Source organism: Prionailurus viverrinus, chromosome B3 (genome assembly GCF_022837055.1).
Source record: "Prionailurus viverrinus isolate Anna chromosome B3, UM_Priviv_1.0, whole genome shotgun sequence".
In the NCBI taxonomy this organism is placed as follows: domain Eukaryota; kingdom Metazoa; phylum Chordata; class Mammalia; order Carnivora; family Felidae; genus Prionailurus; species Prionailurus viverrinus.
This window is the reverse complement of record NC_062566.1, coordinates 29062815-29088689: the sequence shown is the minus strand read 5'-3', so window position 1 is coordinate 29088689 and position 25875 is coordinate 29062815. Positions and strand designations below refer to the sequence as shown.

General features: G+C 49.4%; 1 protein-coding gene across 11 annotated transcripts in view; it reads right to left on the bottom strand.

Annotated features, from left to right (window-relative positions):
• Positions 1 to 7312: 7312 nt before the first annotated feature.
• Positions 7313 to 25875, bottom strand: part of GRAMD2A (GRAM domain containing 2A) — a 34777-nt gene continuing 16214 nt past the window's right edge. The window contains exons 2-13 of one of the 11 annotated variants that reach the window (XM_047863832.1): positions 16821 to 16962; positions 16632 to 16724; positions 15321 to 15378; positions 14886 to 14982; positions 14130 to 14233; positions 13462 to 13560; positions 13265 to 13336; positions 12667 to 12729; positions 11529 to 11673; positions 11165 to 11264; positions 10238 to 10342; positions 7314 to 10012 (exon numbers count right to left, since the gene is read on the bottom strand). In XM_047863832.1, coding sequence (XP_047719788.1) covers positions 10000 to 10012; positions 10238 to 10342; positions 11165 to 11264; positions 11529 to 11673; positions 12667 to 12729; positions 13265 to 13336; positions 13462 to 13560; positions 14130 to 14233; positions 14886 to 14982; positions 15321 to 15378; positions 16632 to 16714 — 939 coding nt within the window. In that variant the 5' untranslated portion in view covers positions 16715 to 16724; positions 16821 to 16962 and the 3' untranslated portion in view covers positions 7314 to 9999. Of the gene's footprint in view, positions 10013 to 10233; positions 10343 to 11160; positions 11265 to 11528; positions 11674 to 12666; positions 12730 to 13264; positions 13337 to 13461; positions 13561 to 14129; positions 14234 to 14885; positions 14983 to 15320; positions 15908 to 16631; positions 16770 to 16820; positions 16963 to 23178; positions 23490 to 25875 lie in introns of those variants that run through there. The other 10 variants (XM_047863833.1, XM_047863834.1, XM_047863836.1 and 7 more) reach the window with 10 other exon arrangements.

Here is a 25875-nt window from a genome sequence, read left to right as displayed (position 1 = left end):
TTGGTGGTGGGCCATTTGGAGGAATGAAGGGAGACGACTGGCACATTACGGGCAAGAGGGCAATAGCCAAAGGAACAGGAGACAAGAAGACTGCATCACAGTCTGACCCAGGAGATAGAGAATCAACTCAGAGAAACTGAAGTCTCAGGACTTCCCAAAGTGGTCGGATATGAGACAGGGGCCATTTTTGTATTGAAAGAATGACCTTTAAACATTGAATCATTTGGAGTTTCCAGATCGTAAACTTTTGGGCCACATTCAAGGGAAAAAGTACTTTTGTTGAGCCACAGTAAAAGAAAAATGATTTATTAGCATTTATCAGCCACCTCCTTGATATGTGGTCATTAGCTTCCTTATCTCTTACAATGATGTGCTATAGGGCGCGGTCCTCCATCCTCTCCTCTGTGCACAGATACTCAGTCCCTGGTGATATTTCACCCGGTTCCATGCTTCTAGATATCATCCCTTTGTCAACAGTTCCCAAATTTATATCTCCCAGACCTCTCTCCAGAGCTCCAAACCCATATATCCCACTTGACATTCCCCACGTGGATATCCAAAGCTCATCTCAAACTCAGCACACCCAGTATTACATTTCTGATATTCCTTCCTCAAACTGCAACACTCATAGCTTTCTCCATCTCAGTGGATGGCAACTCCATCCGTCCTTTCAAGCTAAAACACAGAGTCATCCTTTATAACTCTTTTTCTGTTATATTCTATCTCTAGTATAACAGGGAAGTCTGTTGTTTTTGCCCTCAGGATATATCCAGAATCTGCCCATTTCTACCACCTGTTTTTCTACCACTCTCATCAGAGCCACCATGCCATCTCTCACCTGGTCTCTAACAGACCTCCCTGCTTCCACCTTTACCCTGCTAGCAGCTAAGGGTGATCCTTTAAAAACCTGTATAGTAAAAACTTGTTATTCACTCCTCTACTTCCCATTTCATTCACAGTAAAAACCAAAGTTCTTACAGCAGTCTTCTGTGATCTCCCTGTCCCCCGCCATCCTGCACTGCCCCACCATTACCTCTTTGACCTCACTTCCTAGTCCTGTCCTCTTGTTGTCTCTCTTCAGCTACACCTGCATCCTTGCTGTTACTAAACAAAGTCAGGCACCTGAGAACTTTTTCATTGGCTATTGACTCTGCCTGGAATGTCCCACAAAGCATATTCTCTCACTTCTTTTACATCTTTGCTTAGACATCAGACCTTCCCCAACCATCATCCTCTTTTTTGAAATTTTAATTCCAGTATAGTTAACATACACTGTTATATTTGTTTCATGTGTACAATATAGTGATTCAACAAGTCTATACATTACTCCGTGTTCATTGTGGTAAGTATGGTAAGTATGCTCTTAATCCTCTAACTCTATTTAACCCATACCCACCTCCCCTTTGGTAACCACCAGTTTATTCTCCATCATTAAGAGTCTGTTTTTTGCTTTGTCTCTATTTTTCTTTGTTCATTTACTTCTTAAATTCCACAGATGAGTGAAATCATTTGGTATTTGTCTTTCTCTGACTTATTTCACTTAGCACTATTCCCTCCAGATTCATCCACGTTGTTGCAAATGGTAAGATTTCATTCTTTTTTATGGCTAATATTCTGTTACACACACACACACACACGCACACGCACACACACACCATTTCTTCTTTATCCATTCATCTATCATTGGACACTTGGGCTGCTTCCACATTTTGACTATTGTAAATAATGCTTCTATAAACATAGGGATGCATATATCTTTATGAATTAGTGTCTTCATATTCTTTGGGTGAATACCCCATAGTGGAATTACTGGATCATATGGTAATTTTATTTTTTATTTTTTGAGGAAACCCCATACTGTTTTCCACAGTGGTTGTACCAGTCTGCATTCCCACCAACAGTGCATAACCATCATCCTCTTTTAATTGCAATATCTCATCAGTATTTCCAATCCCAGTTTTCTTGCCTTACACTTTTTCTTTTTCCCTTAGCACTTAATCACCTTCTTGCATACCATGTAATTTATTGTTATTGTCTTATCTCCCTCACTCACCACTATAATATATAAGCTCAATGAAGGTAAAGATCTTTATGAACCTTGTTCACTAAAATACCCCAAGCACTTAGAATTGTGCCTAAGTCACTCAATGCCTAACTCATTTAATGATAATTATTGGAATAAAAAAAATGGAAATCTGTCATCCCCAGCAACAGAATGAGAATCTAAGTCCACAATTTTGTACAACATAGGCATTTTCTTTTAGACCAGGGATCAGCAAACTTTTTCTTAAATATTACTAAATATTATAGGCTTATAGGTCATATGGTCTCTGTGGTAACTACTCAACCTCTGCCTTTGGAGCTCCAGGGTAGCCAGAGACTGTGTATAAATAAATGGGCATGACTGTGTTCCAATAAAACTATTTACAAAAATAAGCAGCCAACCAGTGGGCTGTACTTCACTGATTCTCCTTTAGACAAAGATATATCTTGGTAAATCATAGCTCTTCATTGGCAGGCTCAGCTGCATTCATCTACTTTATCAATTGCCAAAAACAAAACTTTGGAAAGGTGAATGCAAACCTAGCAGAATTACAGATCAGTAGCTTCTCTGTCTGCAGCAGATTGGGCATTCCTTACTCAAAGTGGCCCTTGAGCAATACATGACTTGGAGGTGGGGGGTAGGGAGAAAAATCCTGACATCAGCCACTTTCTCACTAATGAGTATAGAACACATTATCTGTAGCTTGGGAGTGTTCTCTAGAGATTTCTAATATGCAGAATGATCTACTTCTGAGACCTCTTTTCTCTAGGCCATTAAGTTCTTTGGCAAGCATTGATGATGAATTTCCTGTGGCAAAGAAACCATTTTTATTTTTGTCAGCTCTTCTAAAAGTCAATAGGTTGACGCAGTTGGTTATAAAACTATCTGCCAATATTCTGAGGCCCAAACCCTAATCTCCTGCCATGTAGACAATCAGAATGCACAATATAACCCCTGTAACAAAGAACTATGCAGCCCAAAATATCAGTAGTACTGAGGTTGGGAAACCATGATCTAGACTATTCTGCTATACTTTTTGTCTGCTTTGTACTCCATTGCCAAACCAGGATTCCTAAACCACCAAATGTATCCTTCACTCCTAAGATCCAGTAGCTCTCCATTGCCTGAAAGACCAAGGCTTTCCTTTTCATCCTGGCATTTAAATCCTGAGGGATTTTGCCCACTTATGTACTCATTCCCCAACAGGAACTCAGCTTTTCCCAAGCTTCCTTCTGCACCATCTTCCACACACATGCTTTTACCCATGTTACCCCCTAAACATGTACCTTGTGAGGACCCTCCCCACATCTCTCCTCTGATCCAAATCTTACTCATTCTTTGAAGCCCACACATGCTGCACACCCCTCTGCCAATGAGTTGGTCTCCTTTTGTACCACTACCTTTAGTACTTATTGTGGGCTCACTGTTATATGGCTCTTCCCTCTATCTTGTTTCCTCGATAACCTCCCTAAAGGGTTCCATATTATATTTCTGGTCTTTCCGTCTCAGTTTAAGGTGTGAAAACTGTATTGTTGTATTGAGAGTTTCTTGTATTAAGAGTCAAATGAGATAAATATAAAAAGTACCTTGTACAGGGCCTTGCACCCAGTTAAGTGCCTGCTCAGAAAACTATAGCATCTATAGAAGCATACAATCGGGAACCCATAGAACATGCTTAATAAATCTTTTAATAGTATTTATGTACTAGAGAAAGCATGCATACAGACTAGCCTGGTATTTGGAACCAACAGCAAAGAAAAACTTGCATCAGAAATTCTACACCAATTAACACGCCTTCATGCTAGAGTGAATCCAAGAGCAGTGGGTGTCACATTTTCTCAAAGTGGTGCCTAAGCCAACCTTTTGCATTTAACAAGTTAATGAATAGCTTATGAGTAACACTTTGCCCACTCTGGCCCTATTTAGAAGGCTGCCAATAGGATAGGATATCTGTATGCCACACTCTGCTTTGCTGGGGTCCCAGCTGTATCCTAAGTGATTCTGCTCTTAGCAGCTGGGGGGTCTGATATCCCTAGAGAAGTCAGCACCAGTGGGATGAGGCTGCAGAGAGGTCCTGGCCTTTCCCCAAATGGAAGAGAGCCTTGTCTCAGATCCTATGAGAGAAGAGAGTGGGGCATGGTATTCTGAGCAGTTCAGGTTTGGCTTTGGGCCAAGCACTGAGTGGCAAACAAGAAGGAACACATTCCGGGAAGGCAAGGAGCCCTGCCAACACAAAGGCGGCCCAGCAAGCTGGGCCTGCTGGGCGCCAGGTGCTCCTTGGCTCTGTGGAGGTCAGGCACGCAGGCAGATCCACTCGGGTTTCTCTGGATTATCATTTCAGAGGCTTAAACTGCTCCTTCCCTCTCACTTTAGATGGACAAAGCAGTGTTAAACCTCTGTTTCCCCTGGGGTCTAGCCCCTTCTCTCCAAATGAAGGTAGGAGGAGAAAGAGTGTTATGGCCTCCTGAAATCATACATTGCTGGAGCCAGATTTCTTTAATTCTGTGCCCTAAGAGGCTACCTACAACAAGGGCAGGTCAGGGGGGAAAGCCTGGGATTTCTATGTCCTTGTTGGAAGAGAGGCAGAGCTGCCCTCTCTCCCTTTCCTGCACCCTCACTCCCCCCCATCCCCCAAACAAGACATGCTTATTCTTCACACCTGCCAGTTCTGCCTCGATACTGGCCTTACCTTCTGAAGGTCTGGAGAGCCCTTGGGAATGCGGTCCACTCCACCCCACCCCCATCCTGCTATGAAAGGAGAAGAGAAAGGACCAAAGGGGACCATAGAGAAATGGCCACAGGAGCTTCCCTTTGCCACTGAATAGACAATGTGCACTGGACTTGGACAGTCCTGGCCCATTTTCACCCGCAAGGGAACAAAGGAAACTGAAGTTTATTCCTCTCCTCCTTGGCTCCAGTTCCTGCTGGACTTTGCTGCCACCTAGTGGTCCAGAAGGCATCTCTTCCCCTTCAAAGAGCCCCGCCTGGGGATCTGGCTTCTGTCCCCGCCTGAGGCAAACAGAAGAGCCTTCTCTGAGAATGTTCTCTACCCTAGGACGCCCTGCTTCTGATGCCCAGCAGCCAGGAGAGAGGAGCTGCATAGGTTCATGACCTCACCCAGCTCGACAGGTGTCCTAATACCAGGTAGGAAGGCCAAGGCTAGCTGGCTGGGTGCTGGGAGCAGGAGGGTGGGCAGTATTACAGGAGGCCCTGTTGGGGTGCAGTTCTGCCAGAACTCCCCTCATTCCTGAATGCCCTTTTCACCAGAGCCCCTGCTCCTTTCATGACCTTCTCTCGTTTGGCTACACACATGTTGCAAAACCCTGCATTATATATTTCCCTCAATTTCTCCAAATTTAAGGCAGCTGTTTCTTCCTTATAGTTAGCTCATTTCAACTTTAAAAAGTATAAAGATTATTTGCCCTCTCTGTGATGCTGCTGCTATGAGCCAGCCTGAGAATAATGAATAGGGGGTATATTACCATGTAGATTATCAACCATATTTTTCTGCATATTATATCCATGGGTTTATTTCCTCTAGCAAAAGAAAGCACTTGGTTTCAAGGACCGCCGAGCCTATGAGCTCCAAACTTTCAGATCTCAGTTGGCAGTACTGAGGAATTGTATAAAATCCAAACTCCCTTCTCCTGCCTACCTCTCCAACCTCTGTGTGTGTGTGTGCACACATGCCCACACACATGTGGTAAAATACACATAAAATTTACCATCTTGATACTTTTTAAGTGTATATTCCCATAGTGTCAAGTATATTCCCATTATTGTGCAACCATCATCACTGTCTCCAGAACTCCGTCCATCTTGTAAAACTGAAACTCTATGCCTATTAAACAATAGCTTTCACTTCCCTTCCCCCCAGCCCCTGGCAACCACCATTCTACTTTCTGTCTCTATGACTGTGACTATTCTAGGAACCTCTCAGAAGTGGAATCATACAGTGTTTGTCTTTTTGTGACTGGCTTATTTCATTTAGCAGAATGTCCTCAAAGTTCATCCACGTTGTAGCGTGTGTCAGAATTTTCTTCCTTTTTGAGGCTGAATAACATTCCATGGTATGTATATACCACATTTTGTTTATCCATTCAGTGGCTGATAGACACCTGGGTTGCTTCCACCTTTTGGCTGTTATCAATAATGCTGCTCTGAACATGGGTGTACAGATAGATAACTCTTCAAGACCCTGCTTTTAGTTCTTTTGGGTATATAGCCAGAAGTGGTATTACTGGATCATAAGTAATTGCTTTTCATGTTTTTAAAACCTATTTTGTACATTCTGTTTTGCACAGTGGCTGCAGCAGGTTACATTCCTACTAACAGTGCATAAGGGCTCCAATTTCCCCACCTCCTCACCAACACTAGTATCCTGTTTGAGAGTAGTCATCCTAACGCGTATGAAGTGTATCTGATTGTTGTTCTGATTTGCATTTCCCTATTGACTAGTGATGTTTAGCATCTTTTCATGTGCCCGTTGGCCATCTGTGTCTCTTCTTTAGAGAAATGTCTATTCAAGTTGTTTGTTTACCTATTTTTACTTGGTTGTATGTCTTGTTGGCATTGACCTCTCCAACCTCTTTCACATCACTCTTCCACCTGATTAGTACCTAGAGTCATGTGGACAGTCTCTCTGTGCAGGGACATATACATCTTTCCTACATTTTTCAGCTATTGATCCATTTTCTGGGAAATTCTCTTTTCTCCTCCCACAGCTGGCCCTTTCACCAGCCTAAATGGCACTTCCGAGAACCTTTCTTGACCAGCCATCCACAGCCAACTCCCTATTTACTCTCATATCACTGTTTCTTTCCTTCATGGAACCTACTCACAATCTGTAGTTACTTTGTTTATTTACATATTTACCTGGAACTTACGTCCACATGGAACATAGGTGCCACAGGCACACAGGGACATTGCCTGACATGTTCACTGCTCTATCCCCAGTGCCTCGCATGGTACCTGGCTTATAGTCTGCACTTAATATTTACTGAATGAAGGGGCGCCTGGGTGGCTCAGTCGGTTGGGCGTCCGACTTCAGCTCAGGTCACGATCTCGCGGTCTGTGAGTTTGAGCCCCGCATCAGGCCCTGGGCTGATGGCTCAGAGCCTGGAGCCTGCTTCTGATTCTGTGTCTCCCTCTCTCTGCCCCTCCCCCGTTCATGCTCTGTCTTTCTCTGTCTCAAAAATAAATAAACGTTAAAAAAAATTTTTTTTTTTAAATATTTACTGAATGAATGAATCACTACTAGAGGGGGCATCCTAGGGAAAAAGTGATGTGGCCCAAAATGAAGTTTGACCTCCCTAATCGAGGCTCAAAGTCACAGAAAAGGACACAGGAATTTTCTGGTTCTGAGTTCTGCACTTCAATTGCTGAGTCAGAAAAAAGCACAGGCCTATCCGAACCAGGGACATTGCTTGGGATCTGCCCCAGAGAAGTGGGGAAGCATTCTCAGTGTCCACCCAACATAGGCAGAAGGCTGTGGAGGCTTGCTGTGGCCACTCTTCCCCTTCCCATTGTGCCTGAAGTATGAGGCAGCTCAGCTAAAGTCGTGTGAGATTTGCAGAGTACTGGGGATTCTGGGAATGACTTGGGCTCCATCAGTCTCTTGAGTGCTAAATGTGTCAGTAGGATACCCTTCGCGAGTAGTCAAAAGATAAAAAATGAACTTTCCATACCACAGGACACTAGAAAAATCAAACTTTTGTATTTTAAAATATTTTCAAAGGCTAATGCTATGGTGGAACAACCCAAGGATAGTTGAACCAATCTCTCAGGGAATTAAAGGAGTATCAGCCAGTGCAAGCAGGTCTGTACAAATACACAGTTTACAAATGAGCACATCCAAAAGGGACATTGGCCCCAGAGGACCAGGCTGGGGAATCAAAGGGAGAAACAGAGGGCCCTCCAGAGCGACAGGCACACTCATACCACTGAAATCCCTGGCCCCAAGAGGGCCTCCAGAGCCACCCCACCCTACAGCATGCCTCTTGCCCTTTCTGAGCCTGCGGCACAGGTGGAGACTAGATTCACCAGCACTTTGGCACCGTTACCCATGACTTGGCACCTCTGCTGGCCCCTCATGAGCCTCTGGCTCAACCTGGCAAGGCTCTAGAGAATGGACCTACTCTCCCCGCCCTTCGGCAAGGACCAGGGCTGGGAGACACTGGGGCAAGTATTTCCCTGAAGACGTGATGGAAAGGAGTGATGAAGGGGGCTGCTTCCAAAAACAGGATGGGGTTTTCCCCACTGTGGTGCTGTGGGGAGAATGGAATGAGTTTCACCTGATACATACAGATGAGGTGCAAGCAACCCCGCCAGGCTCTAAGCATAATCCTAGAACCCACAATGGGGTGAGGATGAAGAGACTGCTAGTCTGAGCTTTGGGACTTGTCACCTGCAGTCAGTCCCTCCAATTCTTGTTTGGGTTTGTTCTAATAGGACAATCATGGCTCTGCAATAAATAATTTCTGCTTGGATTTCTCCCTGATTAACCTTTCAGGTGTCCGAAGGAGGAAAAACAGTGGCTATTTCTGACACCACTCACCCCATCACCAGTGACTTTCCCTTGATACCTCTGACCTCTTCACTGAGGCCCCTCTAGAACCTCCAAAGGCACTGTCTTAGCAGATGGGAGTCCCAGGAAGAGCAGGCAGAGTTCTGAGACATAGATGAGCTGTTTAGAAAACAGGTGGCCCTGGCAGAAGTGGAGGAATCTCTAAAAGAAAGCTACCACTGTGTCTACTCTTCTCATCCCCTACTTCTCTTGTCCCCAGAGATATCAGACAGAACCCCTTGGCCTGGTCCCTGCACTGTACCAGGCCCACCTTGGACACCTCTACCTTATTCATAGAATGGAGAAGCCTCCCCCCATGGCCTGCAACATACTTATTTCTGGTGACATGAGTGAGCTTTGCCCTGCAATGGCCCTATACCATTGTGCCCAACTGCCCAGCTGCCCAGCCTCACCTCCCGACAGGTTGCTATGGGTCATGGCCTCTCAGGCAGTCGGCCAGGGAGTACAAAGCAAAACTCAAATCAAAGCCACCAACCTTCCCACCCACCCCAGCCCCAGCCCCTACTTCCCGCCTGGGGGACCTTAGAACTGTTTGAGCACACGAGGGGAAGACAGTACCAGGTCTGTGACCACAGTGATCAAAGGCCCCGCTCCACCTGTCTCACCAGGAAGTGGCAGCTCAGGACACAGAATGCTGGACCTCTGCTCTCCTTCACAGCCCCTGCCACCATCCTCTGCTGCAAGTACTGTCCTCCAGATTCAGCCAGCCTCTTTGTGAGGGGCCAGGATAGAGCCTCAGCACAGGGCACGAACATTCCTCTCTAGCTGGAATCCTAGCCACACGCCCTCCTCTCCTTGTTCATAGCTTCCCCCTCCCCTTCCTCTCCCCCAGTCTGCCCTTGGCCTGACAGGGGCCTGGCTCCCGGAACAGAGACTCTCAGGGGCGCAAGTGAGAGCACAGTATGTTGGGAGAGGGCAGAGCCCCACTGGCGGTTTGGGTTAGAGCCTCTGTCCCACTGAGGCAGTGAGCCGCGTGACCGTTGGAGAGGTACATTCCAGGAACCAAAGCATGGCCTTTGTCCCTCCGGTGGCTCCTAGTGTTCTGCACCTGTGCCAGGCTGTTTCCAAGGAACAATTTTCTTTTTTCACTGAAGTGCTTGCTGAAGCTTAGTATACAGAATTTCTCAGCTGTTCCAAGAATCTGGCTCTTTGTCCGAGTCCCCAAATTGTAGGAGCTTTGTAAACAGGAGAGATAAGAGTTAGGGGGAGGAGGAAGGATCTGGACTATGTTCCTTCATACTCAGTCTCAGCGCAGCAGCAGCATAAACCACGGCGATCACTGGTGGAACCTTAGCACGCACAGCATTCTTCATGGAGAAGTGGGGACAAAGGCTAGGTGGCTGTTACCTGTACACAGGAGATGCCCACATCAGAGAAAGTGCCTAAAAGGCAGACAGACAGATCAGTATAACCTTTCTTGCCCCACAGGAGTGAGTCAGGGTGGGATCTGTGCACCCTGCACACTCTGCCCAACCTTGCTTAGGGCCATCAAGCCAGCACAAGGGCAGGGCCAAGTCCAACCAGGATAACACGCAGCCTGGCCATAGCAATTGGCTCCTATCCTTTACCCTCAATCCCAGAGGCATTAGCAAGAGACAGGGCATCACCTGTGCCCAGGGATTGGGCCATCCCAATTCAGGGAGCATAATTGCTGTTCCAGCCGGGAGATGCGGAATGCCAGATACGATGAGGACATGACCAAGAAGCAGATCCTGGAGAAAGAGAGATAAGAAGGATATCTTATCTAGGAAAAGGGCATTTTTAGAGGCTCACCAGAAATAGGAGTGGGGACTAAGCTACTTCCAGTTGTACTTGGAGGAATTAGAGACTCTTGCCCTTTAGCTACATTCAGGCCTGGACATGTTTGTTCTGAGAGGCCACGTGGGGGTCCTGAGACTCGTCCCCATGGAGGTGTCCTTAAAGCCCAGCAAGAATTCTAGGTCCTTAAACTGAGCCCACCCTCCCTCTGACTGGCCACCTTGATCCCGTGCTTCCTTTTCAAGACCACAGAGATCATCCCCTAAGGAGGCAGGTCCACATTCCCCCAGCAAGTGCTGAAGCTGACAGTCAGAACTCAGCCAGCAGAACCAGAGGAAGGTCATGAGGTAAGGTGAGGGGAAGCCAGGGGCTGGCTGTTCATGAAACACCCCACCATGCTCACCGCTCTCCTGGCCCTCAGGCCAAATTACAGACACGTCTGGGGTTCCAAAAACTGCTCTAAAGGTAGGTAGCAGGAAAGCTGTGGCTCTCCCCTAGTCTATCTGATGGCCCTCTCCAATTCGGTCAGCCCTCCCCCTCCCCAATCCTGTGCAACTTTTATTCAACAGTTTCGTATCCTGCCAGACTTAATCCTAAATTACAGGGTTGTATGAATAAAAACTGGAGATATTTTGTCTTGCTTCAGAAGGGCCTGCCATGTAGCCTCCAGACTCCGCCCAGGACTTTCAGTTGACCTGGGAACTCCCCACACACAGAGGCCCCTGCCAGACACCCAGGTGAGCTTGACACCCCCCCCCCCCAATATAGTCACCTACAGCACGAAGATGACCTTGAGGAGCTGGCAATCCCAGAGCCTCAGCTCCCCGTCGCTCCTGGGCAACTCCTCCAGTTTCTCCTTCTCACAGACAGCATTCTCTGTGATAGGAGAGCAATTAGGCATCTTCTGGGGGCAGGAGGCAGGAGCCCAGCTCAGCAAGGAGCATGCCCACCTTCCCCCCGCGCCCCCCCCCCCCCCCCAATTTTCTGAAGCTCCTTGGACGCTGCTTTCCCTTATAGATTTGAAGAAAGTAAGAAACAGCTTTAGGAAGAGCTGGTTGTGACTTTTCCTTTTTGCAGAAGTAGGGGGAAGAAAAGCCTGGTCTTTACAAACGTGATCATGGACAAGCCCCCTGAGCTCACCAGAGCCTGGAGGCTTCCTGGAGGGAAAGAAGCTGTCGGTAGAGTCCATGGATGCCCGAGGGATACAAGGGATGTTGTCTGGAAGGGACAGGGACCTGGAGGCAGGGCACACCTTTCTCCACTTCATCTCAGGGATGAGGACTTCCTGCAGAGAAGGCGGGAGAAATCGTCTATGACCCTTGGGATCTTACTTGTCCTAAGGGCTCACACTAGGTTTATCACACCTTCTCCAGATATTACCAATATGGAATCCTAGTGAGCATGATGTCAGGTACCCACAAGGGGAGAAACCATTACCATAGCAACCACATGTCTCTCTTATCTGCTCCTTTGCTGTGACCAGCCATTCTTCCAGCGAACAATGTCTCCGAAGACTGCTAGTACAGAACCAGAATGGGATCTAAGACGCGAGCTAACCCAGGTATATGTTCAGATCTGCTGAGTCCAAGAAAGCTCAGCACAATATAATTTAGATGGGATAAGTCCTTCTAATCTGGACTCTAACCCTAAGGACATCACTGACCTTGGCAGGGGATACTTGGGATTCCCATCAACAAAAATGGGAACATCACCTTCTATCCCCTGCATAGAAGTGTGCATATCGTATGCTTGGCTAAACGCTTAATGATTAATGAAGGAGGCTTCAAACACTCTGGGGTCATTTCCATCCGCATCACTGTTCTAGAAACTCAGCTCTGCCTACCCACAACCCCAGCAGCAAAGGAGACTGCTGGGGCCGCAGCAAATCTCATATGAGTCTGTCTGGGTTCTACAGTGATACCCTTTGAAGTTCTTCCCTGAGGATATCTCTATCCCCTGGAAGGCCCTCTTGATCCTGCTAAAAGAAAGAGGGTGGGTCACTGGCTCTCTGTCTGTACAGAAGTGGGATGCAACCTGGGTGGTGTTCTGGGGGCTGGACATCTGTTCTGCTTAGAAAGTCCACAGAGCTGCCCAGGACCTAGTGGCTCTACATGGTATGGAGCATGGTGGGTCTAGGGGACCCCTGGCAGAGCATGGCCACTGGCTCTTGAACCTGGAGCCCAAGTTCTGCATTGTAGACCCTCCTGGGAGGCCCTGAAGCCTCAGAGGCATAGGGTCCCTCATGCCAGCAACTGTTCCTGCCAGCCTCAGCTCTCACCAGAGACTCGCACTCAGGTTCCTCTGGAAATTCTCTTACACTCAGGCTCTTCTTGCTGGAAGGCTAAAGAAGAAAGGGAACAGGGGTCACTTGTCCATTTGGAACACCCAAGGTCAGGGGTGAAGAGGTGTTAGTACTCTCCAAGAGAGCTTTACCTCCACATAAGCCACCTTGGGTCAGATGGAGCCTCACTCCCAGAGTTTGCAGGGGCTAATGCTGGAGCAGAGCACAAATCCAAGGCAACATACTTCCCCTAGCTCCTGCCCCTCCCCCACTTCCTCACCGTGGGCCAGAGAGAGCTGTAGGCACACTGGGAAGCAGCCACAAGCTTCTGTCTGTACATCAAGGAAGCCCAATGAGGCCATCTACAGGGGATACACAAGGGCCAATGGCCTCAAAGGGACATGCTCACAAGCACAGACACCCAGTCCAAGGACTAAGTTCAGATACGCTGGACCTGAGCCTATTACTCCTCTCTCCCTGCCCTTGGTCCCTATGTTGGAGAGATGGGCCAACCACTCCCAACAGCCTTGTCCTAAGACCTCAGTCCAGACCTGAGCAGCCTCCCTGCGCCAGCTCCTGCCCCTGAGCTCCATACCTGTAGGTGTGTGCAGACCCTCCTCAGCATGTCATAGACACTGTCCCGGGAAAGCAGTGACACAAAGACATACTGGGACAGAGAAAGAAAACAGAAAAGGGTGGGGTAAGTACAGATTGGGGTGAGTGCCAGAGTCAGGATCCTGGGGCTGGGTTGGGGAAATTAACAAGGGATGGCTGGCCCAGACACTCACTGACCTTTTGGCTGGTATTGGTGGTGATGGCCAGGCCATTGGGAAGGAGCCGGGCCATCTTGTGTTTTTTGATCATTTGCACAGACACCACAGGAATGACCACCTGAGTGGGAAGAGGAGTGCTTCTCTTAGGATCCACCCCAAAGGACATGGTCCCTTTGCTTCCTGCATAGGGCCCCGGCCACAACTGGCAATCAGCCAAGCATAGACACCATGCAGAAGCCTGGCCCTATGCTGAAGAACACCTGAACCACCCACTTTCTCACGCAGGCTCCGCTTCCAGCTCTACCAACTGCCCCAGCTCTGACAGCACACACCACTCTGGGCTCTCATCCCATTATCCAGGAGGCCAAGGACGGCTGCTCTGGTGAATCCCATACTCCAGTAATGGAGTCCTCTGAGCTACCACCTGGCCACAATTATGGCTCCCTCTAAATGTGGCATCCTGCTCTGATTCTGAAGGCATTTCAGAGGCACCCATAGGCAGAATAAATTTGCTATGAGCTGTTCAGGTCGGCTCAGGCCAGATGGGGAGTCTAGATTGGGGGCCCTCCCCAGATGCCAGGTAGGATGCCTTGTAGTGACAGGCCTGCATGCCTGCACGGGAGGGGCCTGTATCTTCCCTGGCTGGGACCTCATGGGCCCATTGCAGGCCTTACCACTTATTACTACCTTGATATCCTTGCCAAAGAGGCTAGCATGGAAACAGAGCCAGTTGGGGGAGATGTAGAGCCGGCCCTGGAGAAGAAGGTCTCTCTGGAGGGCACAGGAACACACTGGGAAGTCACAGGAAAGAAGATTGTCATGAGCAAGGCCAACCCTGAAGCTCCACGGCCTGGGTCCTACACTCAGGAGTCCAGAGCCCAGCCTCAGGGACTGCCTTCCTCAGAATCCCACTTCCTGACCCCAGGCCCCAAATCACCCATTCCACCAGCACCCAGAGTCCTTCCTGAGAGTCCTGACTGCCCCACCCTACCCCACCAAACTGCTAGAGGTTCCCTCCTTCGCCACTCTTGTCTCACAGGGTTCCCCAAGCCTGGATTCTTGTTCCCTCAGGCAAAACTCCCTGCCCTACCCTGCCCTGCCCTGCCCTGCTCAGCCCTGCCCTGGAGAGAGCCTCAATTGTGCAAATGCTCCAACTTGCTCACTGAGAGGCCTCACTGAGAGCAGGGAAGAGCAGTCATTGATAAGAGCAGAACAAAAATAAGATTTGGAAGCCCTGATATTGCCTCAAGAAAACGTTCATAAATTCCATTTCATGTCCCAAATCTACCCAGTCTTCTCATACTTTTGAAGAAAACAGGCCCAACCACATCCAAAGGGCAGCCAGTTCCCGTATCGAAATTGTGCCTTGGAGGCTCTGGAGGAGAGGACCTGGGCCTCAGGCACTCTAGGCACCTGTCCAGCCACACCAGGGAGATAGCTCACCTTTGAGAACAACCTCCTCCAAAGGGATGTCCTTAAACAGCTTGTGGTATTGCTGGTTGTATTTACTCAGTAGTGTCTGCAAACACACGAGCTGGGGCTGAGAAGTCCTGGGGGATCAGACCACTAAAGGGGCCCTGCACCAGTCACCAGGAAATAATGCCACAGGGGCAGGGGCTCTGGTATGAAGCAGTCAGTAAGCAGCCAGTGGGGGTGAAAGTCTGAGTTCCAAGCACAGCATGTCTCTCGGTGACGGTAGATCCTAATGGGCAGCCTATGACTGGAGGGGGACACACCACCCCCACCCAGGAGGGGGACACTCACTTGGGTTTCCCCTGGTGACAAGCCTGGCGGCCAAGGAACCAACAGTCACTAAATTCAGGCAGCCCTGGGCCCCTCCCTTGGTGGGCAGTGAAAAGTCAGCCTCCACACACTTACCCCTTCTCGGCCACACTTCTTGATCTCTTCACTCTTCAAGCCTTCTGGCCAGTGCAGACTGCAAAGGAGACATTCCATTCCAGGGACAAGGAACCCTTGAGTTCTGCCCATACATCCTCAGGGCCAGGTCTGCCCTGGCTTCAAGCCAGAAGCTTAGAGCAGAGATTGGAGACTGAGGCCCTTCTCTAGGAGCCACAGCAAAGTGATAAGCAACAGCAAGTATGTAGCTTGACCCTGCAGGCTACAAGCCCTCCTCCCAGACAGCTGTGGGCAGTGGCTCCCCAGGAGGTTCGCTCAGCCTGAGCCTCCGCCTCCTGGAGATGCTTAGGAGCCTCCCAACCCAAGTGTCAAAAACCCTCTCCCACTTCTCTGGCCAAAGGATAAGCAGAGGAGAAGACCCAGGGATAAATGAGTAGGAGACACAAGGATGGGGACCAGCTTGGGGAGTGGGTGAGGTGAAGATGTCAGACTCACAGCTCCGGGGCCTGGCTATGGGCCATGATCCCAGCAGGAATGCCCTTCTGGAAGCCTCCTCCCGGCAGCCTGGAGCTCAGCAGACTCACCTGACCTGATGGAGGCTACCAAGGCTGAGGGAGAGGGGTGGTGCTGGAACGCAAACCTTTGCCCTGGCCAGGTTGGCCTGAGGACAGGTGGGCAGGGAGGAGGCTGGTAACCTGAGAAGCCTAGACTCTGCTAGGTCCCTGTGTGCTGGGACAGTCCCGGGAATGGGAGGAAGGGGCCGGGAGCAGCCTGTGCCCAAACTAACACCTGACGCAAGGTCCCCTTTCTAACTTTTCTTTAACCCTTTTGCCCCTTTCTTTTTTATTTTTTTAAAGTTTTTAAATTTACATGCCCGTTAGTGAGCACAGTGTACTATTAGTTCCAGGTGTACAATACAGTGATTCAGCACTTCCATACATCCCCCGGTGCTCATCACAACTGCACTCCTTAATCCCCATCACCTATTTCTCCCATCCCCCCAGCCCCCTCTCCTCTGGGGCAAACTGATGTTTGTTCTCTGTAGTTAAGGGTTGGTGTCTTGGTTTGCCTCTCTCTTTCTCGGTCTCTCTCTTTTCTTTCCCCCCTTGTTCGTTTGTTTTGTTTCTTAAATTCCACATATGAGTGAAATCATACGGTATTTGTCTTTCTCTGACTGACTTATTTTGCTTAGCATAATACACCCTAGCTCCGTCTATGTCATTGCAAATGGCAAGATTTCATTATTTTTTATTTGCTCTGGTCTCTGAGGTCCTCCTGAGGGCTTCCCACCCGTAATCGGTATGTATATCTGACCAGTGGAAAGGGCCTCACCTGGAGTTCAGGGGTGCCTGAACCCTGGCTAGTTTCTCTGTGCAGGACACGGGGCTCTTCAGAGAAGCTGTCTTTCCATGCATCTGCTGGTTGCTAAGCAGAAACAGGCCTGCATCAGGAAGGGTGGCTCTATGGGGACACCTTTCCCGACCAGCATCACCATCCCCAGGGCAGCTCCTCCATCCCCACCCAAGACCAGCCCTGCTGTTCAGGGTGAGGCTGAAGCTGTCAGAGTCCAGAGGCAGCAGCTCAGGCAGGAGTCCTGTGCTCCCTGACAGAAGGGACAATCTCACACGCCATCCTTCCTGGAAGCCTGCAGATCAGTTTATTCCTGGGTGGGAAGGAAAATCAGCCTGCCTTAGTGGAGCACCAGGAGGTTAAGCCCTAGGCCCCACCCCGGAGAAAGCACATCCGGATGGAGGACTCTAAGACTTGCTCATGGCTGAAACCATAGTGCCTGAGGTGCCCGGGCAGCATGACCATAAGCTCTCAGCGCAATCCTAGGATGCTAAGGAAAGGATGCTGAGCACAGGAGGCCTTAGCAGAGCTGAGGATCTGGGGCCACTAATGGTGTGGGAGGGGCTCTAGTCAACCCACAGGTGATCATGGGCTGGGAGGGGAGGAGCAGCCCCACACCATGAAGTGGCTTTGGTGGCCTTCAGACAATCAGGGCACCTTGGCCCTGAGAGCCATACTGTCTCAAAAATGTGCCAGAGAGCGGGCCCTGGAGGGAGGAGACACCATCTCCCTGGGCAAGTGGGGCTCTCCAGTGGCTTTTGAATTCATGCCTCTACTAAACAGCTCCAAAGTATAGGGTTTCCCCCTTCCTGCCCCTCCAACACACAGGCTAGGAATCAATAAAGCCTGAGCATTCAAACTAGCCCCCAACTCAATGGGCCCAGAAGCTGACAGGAAGAGAAGGTGGCCAAGAAGCAGGGCCAAGGCAGGGCATCATGGTGGTCACAAACAGGAAACATGGTTCTGGGCAGATAAGGAGCTGGAACTCGAGGCCTGCAAATACCAACCCTTGGTCCTTCTCAGCTTTGTCGTGGGCGCAAGTCAAAGTTCTCTTCTTTAAGAACAGAGTTGGGCGAGATCTGCCAAAGACCCTCAGAGTCATTTAGTCTGACCCCCTAATATACTGTGTAAAGAGTAGGAAACTGACCCCTGCCAAGGGACAGGCTGTACCTAGTATCACACAGTGAAGAGCCAGGTAACCTCACCCACAAAATCAGCCCATCCACAGCCATGGGGCCCGGTGATTTCTGCCTCTGCCCTTAGTCTTCTGGAGAATTTTGGTAAATACACATCAACATATGTTTCCTGAATCTTGCAAAGTGACAAGTTTTGCTAGTGATTTGACCTTGTTGACTCCCAAAGTTAATTTCTATATTTATTTGGTCCCTTCATTTCATATTTCAAGAGGGTTTCCCCCCCCTTTTGACTTTTGTTACTCTCATTACAGAAAATGTGAGAAAAACAAAATATGATGATCAAAATCACCAAGAAGCAAATGCTCTTAAAACATCACCCAAAGAAAAGATTTCTGCATAAATATAGAATTCATGTAAGTAGAAGTATACATTATAATATGTATGTTCTACTTTTGTTGCTTAACATGATTTCATGAGAAATTCCCCATGTCACTGTCCATGGCTGAGACAGAGTCTCAGAAGTGTGATTAGTGGGTGGAGAATGCTCATTTCTTGGGCTCTTTAGACTCACTCCCAAAGTGCTTCCATATGTTTTACTGGTGACCACAGCCATCAGCACTATGTGAGGGTACCGGCTTACCTACATCTGGGCTACATCCACTGGCTATTATCTTTTTCTCACTTTTGCAAGTTTGATACATGGAAGTATGCTATTTTCATTTCTATTTCTGCTTCCTGATAGGTTCAATAATATTCCCCATATATACACATTAACCACCAGAATTTCATCTGTGAATTGTCTGTGAGGGTCTTTACGTTTTTCTTATTGATTTGTATTAAATTTTTTTTGAGAATATTAATCCTTAATTTCTCATTTTTGCAAACATCCCCCCAGTTTGTCATTTGCCTTTTAGTTTTGTCTGTGGTACTATTCAGTTTTTGTGTGGCAAATTCCATCTATGTCTTCTATCTCTTGATTCCTCACTTGGTTTGAGTGCTTTGGTTGGAGAGGCCCCTGAGGTAGAGACTGTACAAGTCAAGCCACTGAGTCCTTGGGGAGCTTAGACCCTGCAGCTTGTGAGCATAATGGGCCACAAGGAAAGAGAAGGAAATGGGGCCCGCTCTAAGGAGCACACTCTAACCTGGAGGCCCAGGGGTAGAGTGAAACCCCAAGAAGGACTTTGGCCATGGTCACAGAGGCAGGGAGCCTATCATTCGGGCATTGGGAAGGGTGATTCGAGCTATCAGGGCTGCAGGAGCCCAGAAGGCAGACAGAGTGAGAGTCACAGAAAGGCTCCTAGAGAAAAGGAATCCCAACCCTACCACCTGGGTAAGACTGTCATCCTGCAAAAGTTACATAATCTAACTTTGCGTTCATGATCATTCCTCTGCAAGGCTTCTAAACTGAACTCATCCTTAGGTCCAGTGTGTCTTGCTCAGGGACGGGAGCCCGCCCTCGGCCCTCCCCCAACCTAGTGAGGAGCCCCCGCTGCAGACACTCACAACACCCCAATCCTGGCCTCCCTCTTAGCACTTTTCACACTGGGTCAGTGCTGGAACTGCTCATCTCTGGGGGCTCCAAGATGGCAGGGACTCTGCCTCCTCCCTCCCTGAAGGTCACAAGCTGGGTGAAAGGCCAGCATGCAGCAGGCACACGCGATATGTTTGAGGAATGAAGTGTGGGGTCAGTAAGCACGGCTGGAGGAGAGACGGACCATGAGAAAAACAAAAGAAGGCGGTGCACTGGCTCTCCCCACAGCATCTCCAGGAAGAAAAGAACAGTGGTAAAACACAGTCACTGGGGGTGGGGGAAATGACTTTCAAGTTTCTTTAAACTTAAAAGCAACTCCTTTATGCATGATGAACAAGATGGTTACAAGCCATTCCTACCTGTCCATCTGTTAAGGCCAGTCCCTCCTGGCTGTCCTCCTAATGCTCTTGATACAGAGACTCTGCCTGTGGCTGAAATGCATGGTTTGCAAAACTATCAAGTCAGATTTTCTACTAATTAGTCTACAGTATTTAGGTGAGTAAAAATAAAGAAATGGGAGCAAAATCAGATACAAGGGTAGGTCTGGGGCAGAGTGGTCACCACAGAACCAATAAGTGGGGAGCACCCAAGGACCAACTGGGCCCTGCTGCACAAGGTCAGGAAGGAGGCTTCAAGAGCAGGAAGCTGGAGAATGGGGACCAGCCTGGGTGCCCCCACTCTCCTGGCAGCCTCTATGCGTTCCCACACAGACCTCCTCAAGCCAGTTGCCCCTACTCTGTGGGTTGTGAATTAACCCCCTTGCCCATCAAGTCCCACTCCTACCCCCACCTGCAGACTGTGGGGTAGTATCAGGGGTCCTCAAAGCCATGTCTGTTTTTTCCATCAGAGCCACAAAAAAATATTCTTGTTATCAAGGGGATGCAGCAGGGGAGGCCCAATATTTTGGACATTAGAGGAGGTAGAAAAGGTTGGGGAACTCCTCAGATGAGTCCCTTTCGCCCTGCTGAGCCCGATCCCGGGGCAGGATGCCTCTCCAGAGGACACAACAGCTGCTTGCCCTACCTGCAAGCCTTCCTTCATTCCCTCTCCAAATACTTACTGAGCTTATCACACCAGGAGTCCAGGGTGCAGCCTGCCACTCGGGGCTGCTGAAAGAGCAGGGGGTGGGGGGGAGCTAGCACTGGGGATGTCAGCAGAGGAGCCAGGCCAGTCAAGAAGGGGGGGGGGGGGACACAGAGAGGGTAGGAGAGGGAGAGAGAGACAATAAGGAGGGAACCCAGAGGTCCAAGAGTTGAGCTGCCTCCTGCAGAACTCATGGACCAGGCCTCACAGGACACCTGACATGTGTACACTCTGCTCTGGAAGCTTCCTCCAGGCTCGGAATACACCCACCAGGCAGATGCTCCCAAATCGAAATCTCTAAATCTCTAACCTTGACACCTCCTCTCCTCCTGAGCTTCAGCCATCTGGATGTATCCATCAAGGTGAGCTCAGTGTCATCCCCCCAAATCTGCTTCCTTCTGAGCACCCAATATCCCTGAAAGGCTCCTTCCTCCATGGTTACCCAAGGTAGAAGCCTCACCTCCTTCTCCTCCCCACCCCCCCACAGCACTCAATCCCCAAAGGCCCAAGAGCCTTCCTCCAGCTGAACCTATGACACCAGGACACCACCTACTCCATTCCTGCTGCACCTGCCAGCCCTGATCACCATCATCCTCTCCCTGGTGTGGGCAGAAGCCTCCTCACCATGCCTGGCCCTCCCCCACATCTGCACCACCAGCAGAGCCACCTGGGGCCCAGAACTGATCCTGCCACTCTGCTGCTGACCTTACCTCCCTCATGCCTCCTCAGCTGGCCTTCCTGAGCTTCCTGCTTCCCTTCCCAGCCTCACTCCTGAGGCTCACCTGAGCCCAGCTTCCTTGTTGCCACAGCCCTCTGCACCTGCACATCCTCCCTACCTGCAATTCCTTCCCATGCTTGTCTGCCTGGAGAATTCCACTTATCTTTCAAGTCCCAGTTCAAATGTCACCTCCTTTGTGAAGCCCTCCCTGCTCTCCCCCCTGCAGAGCTGGTCAGTCCTCCTCTGTGGTCCCCTGTCCCCTCTGTCCTGCTGTGCTGTCCCAGCACTTACCACACCAGACTGTGCTTGTCTGTTTACACATCCAGCTGCCCCCAGTGGCCTCTGAGCTCCACCAGGGGTGTGTCTTATACATCTCTGTATCCCCAGCACATAGCAGGCACCCAGTGTTTGCTACTGTGAGGGAAGCAGACAGAGAAAGAGAGATGGTGACACTCCAAGAGGGAAGAGGGGAGGGATAAATTAAGGCAGGAGAAGGGAAAGGCACATAGAATGGAGCAATGGGGGTCACCTGCAGACTGGTCCCTTCCAGGAGCCTTGCCCATGAAGCAGGCAGTCAGCACTGACCCAGCACCACCAGGCACTCAGTCCATGCTGGCTGACTGATCAAAGGGGGAGCTCGGGTGGGAGGCAGAGACAAAAGAAAAAGGATAAAGTGGCTCGGAAGGGATGCAATGTGGTATTTGGGGAAAGCACAAGCCAGACCCCTCAGGCCTCCACTGCTGTGTTCACTGGACTGGCATGCTCCTGGACTGTCCTGTGCCCACACTCAAGCCTCCCTAGCCCCAGGGGAAACCTCCTTTCAGGCTCCTCCAAGCCTGGCAGGAGCAGCACCCAGGCCATGCTGAAGCAGAAAGCCAGGCTGGGTCTGCAAGGTCACAGGTGGGTCCCCTGGGACAACTTGGGGGAGTCTCCCACGTTGACTTCTCATGGACATTTGAGATACTAGAGCATCACGTGGGACCTGCCAGCCCTTCTCAAGGCCGGGCCCAGCAACAGCTCCACCCCTTCAGCAGCTGGCCAGGACGCTGGGCCCCGTAACCTCCAAGAAGAGAGTTCCTCCAAACAAAAAACACACCTTAGCAACACATTCCTGAAAACACAAACCCACAGACCACAAAGATGGCCCATCTCTACCTTGACCTCTTGCTTAGCACACAGCTCACCGCCTTCGTCACGGAGAAGAGAGACCATCCGGTCAAGTCTAATGTTGAGTACACATTAGCATCACATGTAGAGCTTTTTTTTTTTTAATGTTTATTTATTTTTGAGACAGAGAGAGACAGAGCATGAATGGGGGAGGGTCAGAGAGAGAGGGAGACACAGAATCTGAAACAGGCTCCAGGCTCTGAGCTGTCAGCACAGAGCCTGATGCGGGGCTCGAACTCATGGACCACGAGATTGTGACCTGAGCTGAAGTCGGACATTTAACTGACTGAGCCACCCAGGCGCCCCAACATGTAGAGCTTTTTAAGAAAACAAACAAAAAAATGATGCCTGAGCCCTGTCTCAGACCAATTAAATCAGAGTCTCTGGGGGTAGCATGTAGGTAGCTATATATTTTCAACTTCTTATTGAAGTATAGTTTACACATAGAAAAGCATATGTAGGAGAGATGCCTGGGTGGCTAAATGTCTGACTCTTGATTTCGGCTCAGGTCATGATCTCACAGTTTGTGAGATTGAGCCCACGTCAGGCTCTGGGCTGACAGCTCAGAGCCTGCTTGGGATTCTCTCTCTGTCCCTCCCCTGCTTGCACTCTCTCTCTCTCTCCCTCTCTCTCTCACACACACACACTAAATAAACTTTTTAAAAAAAAGAGTACATAAAATAAATGTACAATTCAATGCATTTCACAAATAGAACACACTTGGAAACCAGCCCCCAGAAGCCCCTCCTGCCTCTTTCAGTCTCACCACCACCCCCAACCTGCCACCCACAACCCACAACCCACAAGAATAACCATCACCCTGGTTTCCACAGCACAGGTTGCCTCTGCCTCTTCTTTGTGGACTTTCTATGAACAGAATCATACCATACATACCCTTTTATGTGGCTCCTTTTACTCAGCAATGCATCTGTGGGATTCGTCCACAGTGTTGTGTGTAGCTATTAATTGTGCATTTTCACCAATGTTTAGAATTCCATCACACGGACATACTACAACTTGTTTATTCATTTTACTATAGATGGGCATCTGGGAAATTTCCAGTTTTTGCTGTTATGAAAGTGTGGCCAGGAACATTCCAGCACCTGTAGTGTGGACACAAGTATTCATTTCTATGGGCAAACACTTAGGATTTGAATTGCTGGGTCATAAGTTAGGCATATGTTCAGTTTCAGGCTTTTAAAGGATCTCAGGTGATTTTATTAAAAAAATTTTTTTTAATGTTTGTTTATTTTTGAGAGAGAGAGAGAGAGAGAGAGAGAGACAGCATGAGTGGGGGAGGGGCAGAGAGAGAGGGAGACACAGAATCTGAAGTAGGCTCCAGGCTCAGCACAGAGCCCGATGTGGGGCTTGAACCCACAAACTGAGATCATGAGCTAAGCTGAATTTGGACACTTAACCGTATGAGCCACTCAGGCGCCCCTCCAGTGATTTTAAACATGCAGCCAGTGTTAAGAAACTGCTGTGCATGAATCCTGCCCCCACTTCTCTCCTTTTTTTGTGGCTCAGAGGGAGAAGCATGGCTCCTGGAATTCAGGGCCAATCCTCTTGCCTGGGCTCTGGATCTAGGGCCCTGACCCTCCTATGCCTTCACCCTGCCCCTCTAAAGTTCCAGGAACACCCTTGGCAAGACAGGAATCACATTGTTAATAGAGATTTCCTTCATCTGTTAAGGTCACAGAGCACATTTACTAGCTCGTGCCAAGGAAGTAAGAGCAGCTTTCCGTGCGGCAGAGGCTGGCTCTGTGTCCTTCCCGAAAGCCTCCCGACGTCCTCCCAGGGCCACAGTCCTGACACACAGCCCAGAAACCAGTTGACAAGAGCTCTGCCGAAAGGAAACTGGAATAATGTCAATAGAGTCAGGCTTATCATCAGTACTCCAAAACTTAAAGATAGGGCGTCTGGATGGCTCAGTCGGTTAAGCAGCCGATGACTCTTGATTTCGGTTCAGGTCATGATCTCACGGTGGGTTTGTGAGTTTGAGCCCCGAGTCAGGCTCTGCTCTCACAGTGCGGAGCCTGCTTCATATCCTCTGTCTCCCTCTCTCTGCCCCTCACCCACTCACATTCTTTCTCTCTTTCTCTCTCTCAAAAATAAATAAATGTTGAAAAAATTATTTTTAAAAAATAAATAAAACTTGGGGCACATAGGTGGCTCAGTTGGTTGAGCATCCAACTCTTGATTTCGGCTCAGGTCACGATCTTACGGTTCGTGAGTTTGAGCCCCGCATCGGACTCTACGCTGATGGTGAGGAGCATGCTTGGGATTCTGTCTCTCCCTCTCTCTGCCGCTCCCGAGTTCATGCCCTCTCTCTCTCTCACTCAAAACAAATAAATAAATTTTAAAAATAAATAAAATGAAGATAAAAGGTACTCTTTTGCAAAAAATAATTCTGTTATTTTTACACAGAAGCTGCCTCTCACTTTATTTTCTAAGCAAATATTCCTTATGTAGGACCACTGCTTTGCTGTCTCTGCTGACAAGAAATGGGGAAAGAATCCTGAGTGTAAGGGGGTGGCGTTCAGTGAACTGGGGGCCACACACTGGGTCCCAATCCAGCTGTCCCACTCAGCAGCCCTGGCCAAGGACTCAGGAGGGACGGGCACCCAGCGCAGGCACAAACCCTGCCTACCACGGGCAGGTCTGAGAACACCTGGGTCAGCAATGTGCTTAGTTCCCTTTTACTCACTGTGGCAGCTTTGAAATGACAGGGGATGTGGAGGGCCAGGCATCCTGCTTCCCAAGATGCCACAGTCTGTACCAAATGACCCTGGCTGCCACCAGCAGAACCATGGTGTGCTCTAGACCCACACAAAGCCATCTGTAAGCTGACCAGCAGCCTCTTTGGAGGAAAAGATGAACTTTGGCCCATACGATTCCATTTCTAATGGATCCCAATGGGGACATAAGAGATGGGAGGTGTGCAGCCAGAAGCAGTAAACAGGCAGGAGGGAGGTATACTGCAGGGACCCTGGAGCAGAACCTCCGGGTGCCCCTGGAGCTGGGTCTAGAACAAGGGAAGAGGGAGCAGAGAGCAGAGACCAGCAGGGGTGCATGGGCTGGGAGAGAGCAAAGAAGGTCTGCCCCCCTTTCAGCCCATTAATTTTCACTTCTGCAGCCGGTGCCCCAGCACTGCCTCTCCTGAAGCTTCTCCAGTAGACAGGGAAAAGGGGAGACCTGAAGGGGGTCTCTTGGGCTGAGATGGCCATGCAGGGGCCCCTCTGAGAAGTAGGATTCCCTAGACCAGAACCCTTCCCACCCTCCCACCCCTCTCCAAGCCTTTATCTTCTCTGCTCAAAGAACCAAACAAACTGGGAGAGCTAGTTGTTCAGGAGGAGATATGAGCTAGCATAGCCCTCTGGGGGTGGCTGCATCCAGCCTGAACAAGGACCCCTTTGAGCTCTGGTGCCTACAAGAACTCCTACCTACAGGGATCTCAGAACCCTCTGGGCACTCCACCCAGTGGGAGCTGGGAGGGCCGAGAGCAAGGCTGGCTCTATCTCCCACTCTTGGCAGCCAAGATGCTGTCCACTGCCCAGGTCTCTCTGTGGAGCCCAGAGCTAGTTAGCCAAG